This window comes from Elephantulus edwardii, unplaced genomic scaffold (genome assembly GCF_000299155.1).
Source record: "Elephantulus edwardii isolate Elephantulus edwardi_28Jun2011 unplaced genomic scaffold, EleEdw1.0 scaffold00228, whole genome shotgun sequence".
Lineage (NCBI taxonomy): Eukaryota > Metazoa > Chordata > Mammalia > Macroscelidea > Macroscelididae > Elephantulus > Elephantulus edwardii.
This window is the reverse complement of record NW_006399978.1, coordinates 4,181,750-4,189,720: the sequence shown is the minus strand read 5'-3', so window position 1 is coordinate 4,189,720 and position 7,971 is coordinate 4,181,750. Positions and strand designations below refer to the sequence as shown.

The 7,971-nt window shown below is 46.4% G+C and overlaps 1 protein-coding gene across 1 annotated transcript in view; it reads left to right on the top strand.

The window, feature by feature from the left end:
- TRPM2 (transient receptor potential cation channel, subfamily M, member 2) overlaps window positions 1-7,971 on the top strand; it is a 117,382-nt gene that overhangs the window by 23,751 nt on the left and 85,660 nt on the right. Inside the window, exons 3-5 of the mRNA XM_006898424.1 lie at window positions 886-1,054; window positions 1,605-1,785; window positions 5,352-5,518. Coding sequence (XP_006898486.1) covers window positions 886-1,054; window positions 1,605-1,785; window positions 5,352-5,518 — 517 coding nt within the window. The remainder of the gene's footprint in view (window positions 1-885; window positions 1,055-1,604; window positions 1,786-5,351; window positions 5,519-7,971) is intronic.

The window sequence follows — 7,971 nt, the reverse complement described above, 5'->3', positions numbered from 1 at the left end:
AGCAAACCTAGAGAGAACAAACTTGTGAGTCACAAATAGAAGGGTTTTGAGGGTGTTGCTTTCAGGTTTACTGGGGGGGAGGGTGGCAGAAGGTGGCCTAGGTAACATTCTCTGGATACCCTAGGCATTCTTTTTTTTTCCTTCCCCACCCAGGGGTCAGATGGCACAATCTGGGGACTGAGGAGCTCACCCCGAGGGCCGTGACAGCTCACCCTGAGCAGGGAGCCGAGGGCAGCCCGCAATCTACAAGCTTTTGAAAGCAGGGAGGAGATTTAATTTGTTTTTTATCTTAGCCCAGCACAGGTCATTGGATCAGTTCAAGATTATCATTGTTAGGTACTGTTGAGTCAAGTATGACTCACAGTTAACCTATGAACAACAGACCTGAACCTGCCCTATCCTGTGCTCGTTATTTATTCATTCTTATTTGCTGTGTGCTGGCCACCAGAATTAGAAATGAGGAAAGTGAAGCTGAGAGAAGGAAAATGGACTTGTTCTAAGAGATAGACCAAGCACCCCATGAGGCAGAGCAAGCACCTCCTTCATGGAAGTTTTGTACCTTTCTTAGATCATTCGAGGTCCGCTAAGGGGCTCGGTGGAGCTTCTCTGTGTCATCTCCCATCTGTTGGAAGTTGCCCAAGATGGATGGGAGCTCCAGACACATGAGGCTAGAGCAAACCACCTACCTACATGCTTGAGTGCAAGTGTTCATTTTCCCACCTGGGGACAGCAAATGCCTGGGAAGATATCTTCTTTCATCTTATTTATTATATACTGAAAGTTTATGGAGGGTACCAGGATCCTTCAATTTTGGGTGTCTCTTGGGCTTTATTTAGCCCCCTATCTGGGCCTTGCAGGTGGATGACCTGTGTAGTGTCTTCACAGGAAGGTGGTGTGCAAGTGTGGCTACACTCGTGAGCAGCACTCGAGAGAGGCCAGGAAGCCCCTCATGTTCCAGGGTATGACGTGGGACCCCAAAATGCACATCAAGGAGACGTCTACAGATGCTTTTGGTGAAATTGCTTTCACAGGCCTGGGGCAGAAGGTGGGAAAGGTAAGTTCCATTGCTCTGATGCTTTTCATTGTAGGTTCAAGGTCATTGCTGGTGGTCTCAGTGGTCCCTCAACAACTCTGAGATGGTGCACAACAATTTCATGAACCTTATGATGATAATACATTGACCCCGTGGCTTATTAGGGTGGGCAAATTGGGGTGTGCAGTTTGGGGCAGGCTGGTTAGGGTAGACGGGTTGGGGAGGTAGGTTGGCATGGGAAGGTTGACTAGACTGCTTGGGGTGGGCAGGTTGTGGTGTTGGGTTGGGATGGGCAGATAGACTAGATTGGGTGGGTGGGTGGGTGGATAGGTTGAGATAGGTAAAATTGGGTGGGCAGATTGACTAGAATGGGTAGAGTGGGCAGGTTGGGAGAAGGTTGAGGCAGATGGATTGAAATGGGTAAGACTGGGTGGGTAGGTTGAGAAGACTGGATGGGGTGGGCAGGTTTAGGTGAGCAGGCTGGGGTGGACTGTGGTCCTTCAGACATGTTGGTCACGATCGGCTACCACGTGCTAACCCAGGGTCTCCTCTTACTGTCCTTTCTCTGTAGTATGTCCGAGTCTCTCAGGACACACCTTCTCATATCATCTACAAACTTATGACTGAGCACTGGGGCCTGGAGGTTCCCAACCTCTTAATCTCAGTGACAGGTGGGGCCAAGAATTTCATCATGAAGCCGAGGCTAAAGAGAATCTTCCGGAGGGGTTTAGCCAAGGTGGCCCAGACCACAGGTGAGAGCTTGAGATGGACATGAGGCCTTATCTGCACTGGTTCCTATTGAGGGGTGTATCTGGGAAACAACGTGGGGTGGAGGTGGAATGAGCAGGCATTTTCAGGGAAGACATGCCCCAAGGCCAAGTGATGGCCATCAGGATTGGAAAGGCACTGAGACCATAGAGTCCACACCTGTGTGAAAGGCCTCAGGCTGCTGTAAAAAGAACTGCACAGCAGGGGATTGCAGTGGCAGAAATTTATTCTTGAGGAAGGAAATCAGACTTAGGATGTTGGCCAGAGTTCCACTTCCTCCCAACGCTCTACAGGAGAATCCCTGTCTCTATCAATGCTTAGTGGCTCCAGGCATTCCTTAGCTTGTGCTGTCATCATGTGCCTGTCCTCTATTTATGCATATATCTGCTTCTTCTCTCCTAAGAATTAACTCATCTTGCTCAGATATTCCTATTCCTTTATATTAACTAATTACATCTGCAAACATTGTAAACAAGGTCACACTCACAGGAACAAGGTTAAGGACTTTCACAGACCTTTCAGGGTATAGAATTCAACTCACAGTACCCATTCACCTCCTGATTTGACCCTTTGCCTGGGTAATGAAGCCCTGGGTCAGACTCACCCAATTTCTAGCACATCCACGGATGTCCCATTATTGGCTTCCAGCTCATTCAACAGTTCCAGTGTTTAAATCTGTTAATAGCATGCACCTGTTAGGTGGGCTAGAGTAACAAGCTTATGAAATGGTATGGACAAATGATTCTGGAGGGAGAAAGAGTAGGTTGAATAGTTCATCATGGAGATACTAGCAAGTGTTCTGAGAACGAGACTCTGTACCTGTTACCTAATCTTTCTGTCAACTACTGGAAAGTTTTAGGTACCATCCAGCTTGCCTGTGACTCATAACAATCCTATCAAAAACATCTACACCTTGCCCTATCCTGAGAAGTGATTCAATCCAGCAACTTTTCTATGGGAGAAAGATAAGCAGTCTCCTCCCATGTGGTTTCTGACTCTGAAAATTCACTGGAGGGTTAGTTGAGTTGGTTCTGACTTGGCAGCAATGAGTTTGAGTCTAGTTGAAGTCAAATAACTTCACAAAGTCACATGATTTGACCCCACACTGGCCAAGACTTCTACATTGTGTTCTGAAGAACCTAAAGTGCCACACGGACGGAGCTTCCTTCAGAGTAAAAATGAACAAGTGGAATGTCTATGTCTCCCAGGTGGCTCACACTGGGGCAGGGTAGCAACAAGGAAAGGCATGGGGTCCAGATGAGCAGAGAGGGTTCCAAAGCAATTCCAAAGGCTTGGCTTTCAAAAAGATATGAGACCATCCCTTGGTTTGAGTCCCCCCCCCCCAAAACCAGTTGCCATTGCATTGACTCTAATTCATGGCAACATCATGTATATCAGAGGACAATGTGCTCCAATCAGAAACACCTGGGCATTTCCCTGAAACAGTCTTACCTTGAGCCTTAACTGGCCTTCCTTAGTTTTACCATTTCCCAGAGGACAATTACTTGGAGCAGATGTTGGTGGGCAATGAGGAGGGCAGCTGTGGCAGTTAACACCCTTGGCACCAGCAGTAAGGAGATCAGGAAACATACTGCATTGTGTAAGTCCTCCGTCAAGGATCTCTCCAAAATACTTAAGAATAATAATATTATCGTGAAGGCTAAGGAGTGTATGATTCAGGCTATGGTCTTTTCAATTACCTCCTCTGCATCTGAGAGCTGAACAATGAATAAGGATGACAGAAGAATTGATGCCTCTGAGCTCTGGTGCTGGAGAAGAGTACTGAATATCCTGTGAACTACCAAAAGAACAAACAGATATGTCTTGGAAAAAGTGTAGTCAGAGTGCCCTTTGAAGGCAAAGATGACTTTGGACATGTTGCTGGAGTAGGCTATTCCATGGAAAGGGATATCATGCTTGGAAAGGTCAGTGAAAAGAGGAAGATGCCCAACAGGATGGATTGGCACAATGATGGCAGCAGTGGGCTCAAGTACATCATAGGTGATGAGGATGGCACAGGACATGGCAGTGTTCATGTTTGTGGGGGTCACTAGGAGACGTACTCAGCTTGATGGCATCTAACAACAACAGGGGACAATGAGGGCCAGATGTACATATCTCCCTAGAAGTCCCAGATTTTGAGACTCTCTTTCTTCCTTCAAACCTCTCTGCAAATTGACTGAATCTTTTCTTGGATGTTGTTTTTGTTACATGCCATCGAGTCAGAACTGACTTATAGCTGACTCTCCAGCAGGTTTTTAGAGGGAGTAAATTTTATGGGAGGAGATGGCCCATCCTTTTCCCATGGAGCAGCTGGTGGATTTGAACCGTGTGCTTTTGGGATTGCTGTGTAGCTTCTTGCTATTAGGTTATGAGACTTGGTAAAATGAAACTCACTGTCACCCTAGTGCACTGGAGATCTTGGAAACTTCTTTGCCTGATGCTGTAGATTCATTAAGTCTCACCAGCCTCCTAAGCAATTGTGGGCAATAGTTTCACCGCATATTTACCATTGGATCATTTTAGCTTGTTATGTCACTGTTCTGCTACCCACTGCCTGTCCCAAAGCCATGTATTTTAGATTTTTAAAATTCACAGCAGTGCTGTAGCCTTGCTTTTTGGTGCTATTTTCTGTGGTACTGGTCAATATTGGACAGGTAACCAACAGCCCGAAGTGAAAGGAAACATTGGTTTGTGCTTATGGTTCAAGGCAGTGGCTGTGGGTCAGGGCTGCAGCTCCATTCCACATGTCTTCTCAGTCAGGAACAAGGGCCAAAAGAACAAATCTTACTTGCGACCAGCTGCTCTGTGGCAGAGGGAGTGGAGCAAAAGCAATCTGGTGTGAACTCACTATGCTCTGAGGTAATGATTGTTTTACTCACCTGCATGCCATTGACCAGAGCAGGGCCCCTGGCCAAACCCCTCTGTGGGATGGGGAAGCTGATCCCCTAAGCGTAGTATGCCCTAAGGTCACCGTGTACGGGTGTGATCCTTTACAGGGAACAGAGAGCTGGATTATGACCTACTGCACATGGGTCCCAAAAGGTGAGAGGAAGAAGGGAAAATTCCTGGAGTTGAAGAATAAGTAGAAGTAAGCATAGAAATAGAAATAATAGAAGAAACAGGGGAAAAAAGTAGAAGTAGATATTGAGGACACAGTAGAAGAAACAGAAATACAAGTAGAACTATATTTCTGAGAACTTCCCCAAACTGGGACAGTAGGGAGATATGAAGGACATGAGAGAGGGTAAGAGGGTCGGAAGGTAAGCCCTTGTTCCTGTCCTCTCCCTTTTCCTACCTGAACAGCATTGAAAGCCATGCCCTAGGGTTTCTGAGCTGCAATGTGAATACGTGCTCATAGTGTACCTTCCTCTTCAACCTTTTGAGAATCATACCTGCTAATAATGGTTTTGAGACTTCCTTACGTAAGAGAAGCTAACACCACTAAGGAGTGAGTTTCATTAGCAGTGGAAGGATCTGTCAGGATTTTGCCCGAGAGCTGGACCTGTGCATCTGTGGCTCTTCTGACTCCCCTGCTCATCTTCTGCAGGGGCCTGGATCATCACAGGGGGGTCCCACGCTGGTGTGATGAAGCAGGTGGGTGAAGCAGTGAGGGACTTCAGCCTAAGCAGCAGCTACAAGGAAAGTGACCTCATCACCATTGGAGTGGCCACGTGGGGCACCGTTCATAACCGCGAGAGTCTGATCAACCCCAAGGTGAGAAGGGCTTGCCTGGGGTAGGGGCTGCTCAGGGTGGGAGAGCACTGGGAGGCAGAGAGTTCGAGGACCACATCCACAGATATGCAGTGGCTGGTCCACTACCCAGCGACCCTGGTTCAGGAGTGCCTGCCCATGCCAGGAACTCAGGGATCTGGAACAAGCAGCTCCTCCTGACTGGACTTCAGTTTTCTTCTTCAAGACCATAGAGAGGAGCCACATAAGAACCATCTCAAAACTACCATGATTTCAGGGTCATTCCCATGGTCCATAAGAAACCATGAAATAGACATGAGGAGGGAAGTGTCTTGGCCAAGTTGACCAGTGAATGGGCTCAGGCTGTTTGACTTCACAGCATGAGTTTTGAACTTTAACCTACTGAGGTCCCTCCCCTCAAAAAATAAGAAGACAGTTGCTGTTGAGTGACCCATAAGTGTCAGAGTAGAGTTATGCTCCTCAAGGTTTTCAGTGGCTGATTTTGAAAAAGTTGACTGCCAGGCTTTTCTGCTGAAGTGCTTCTAGGTAGGTTCCAACTTTCATCCTCTAGGTAAACAGATGAGTGTATTAACCATTTGTGCTATTTAGAGACTCTGGTGTGTCTGCAGCCTGAATTCTCTGATGGTGTGATTCCAGGTGCTCAGAACACACCAGGAGCTCCCATTTGAGAGGGAAGATAAAGCTCACCTTGCTGTTTAATTACTTTGGCAAAAAGAATCAATGGCTTAAATACAGACACTGGAATTGGAAATGGTCATGTGATTAATTCATTAACATTTTTTAGAGACATGTCCACACATCTAGTAAACTCACATAATTAGGAGTGGTCAGGGCACACTTATCCAATACTTATGGAGAGGACTCCTCTGTAGCTACCACAGTGTGGCAGCCGTACATGGAGTCCTTCATCTGTTCTGGCAAAGGCCACTTGTACTTAATTCCAGGAGTAGAGCCTCTTCAGTGTGGTGACTCCTTTGTCTGTTACAGATGCCTATGATGCCAGGCACTGGCTCATTTAGACTGGCCTGTCTTCCTTTAGTGTTAGGATCTGAGATGGGTGAAGCAGGGCAGCATTGAATTGACTAACTTGGTCTTTCATGCCAGTTTTACTGGTTGGAAAACTGGGATTAAAAGAGAGTAGGCAACCTCCAAGATCCCACTCTCCCATGCTTCCCACTCCAAGTTCATAAGGCTTCCCATTTTACTCCCATTCTCCTTGGACATAAGTGGAAACTTCTCTTGTGGATGCCAGAGGAAATGTGTCTTGGCCTTCAGCTCATCTATACCTTGTATGCAATGGAAATGTATTCTCTCTGAGTTCTGGAGGCTGAAAGTCCAAAATCAATGTCAGCCAATCGAAATAAGAGTCTCTAGAGAATTCATCCTAGTTTCTCCCTGCTCCTGGTGCCACCTGACATTCCTTGATTTGTGGCTGCATCATTCTACTCTCTCTCTCCATCTTCACATTGGCCACTCTTTAGCTGTCTGTATCTAATTCCCCACTGCATCCTTCCTATAAGGATATTAGTCTAGTTACATAGTCTAGGGTATCCACCCCATCTCAAAGTTGAGTGGGTTTTATTCCCAGAAAAGGTGACAGTTACAAGTTCTAGGGATCATTGTTGCTACATGCTGTTGAGCTGGAACCTACTCATAACTGCCCCTCCAGTGGATTTTCAGAGGCTGTAAGTCACATGGGAGGAGAAAGTCCCAGCTTTCTCCCAAAGAGCAGCTAGTGGATTAGAACCTCCTACAGTTGGGTCAGCAACGCAACTCCTTACCTACTAGGCCACTAGAGCTCCCTAGGCTAGGGACTGTGGGACTAGAGGTAGTCCATAGAGTGTTGTGCTGCTAACCCAAAAGTAGTTTGAAGCCACCAGTGGCTCTGAAGGAGAAAGATGCTCAATCTCCCCCCATGTGATTTACAGACTCCAAAAACCCACTGGAGGATCAAGCTGTTGAGTTGGTTCCAGCTCAATGACAATGGAGTTTGAGTTTTTATGGCAGGGACATAAATAATGAGGGGCCATTATTCAACCTACTAGACCCAAACAGGAGTCCATTAGTGACATGGTTTAAGGTTTAAATTCAAACAGACAAAGACACATCAGAATAAAGGCCTGGCAAACTGCTTCTGAAAGCTTAGCCACTAAAAACCCTATGGAATGCCATTAACTCTGACACACATGAGGTCACCATGGATTGGAAACTGACTTCAGGACAACTTGTTTGGTGTTTCTGGTTTAGGCACCTTGCTCCTCACTTCTTGCACTATCCCCAGTGTCACGAGCCCTTGTGGCTCACTGGTTAAATGCTTGAAGGCTGAACAAAAGGTCATTAATTCAAACCCACCAGCCGCAGAAATAAATGAAATAGAAAACAGAAAAACAATTGAAACTATCAACAAAACTAGGAGTTGGTTCTTTGAAAAGGTCAACAAAATCGATACTCCTCTA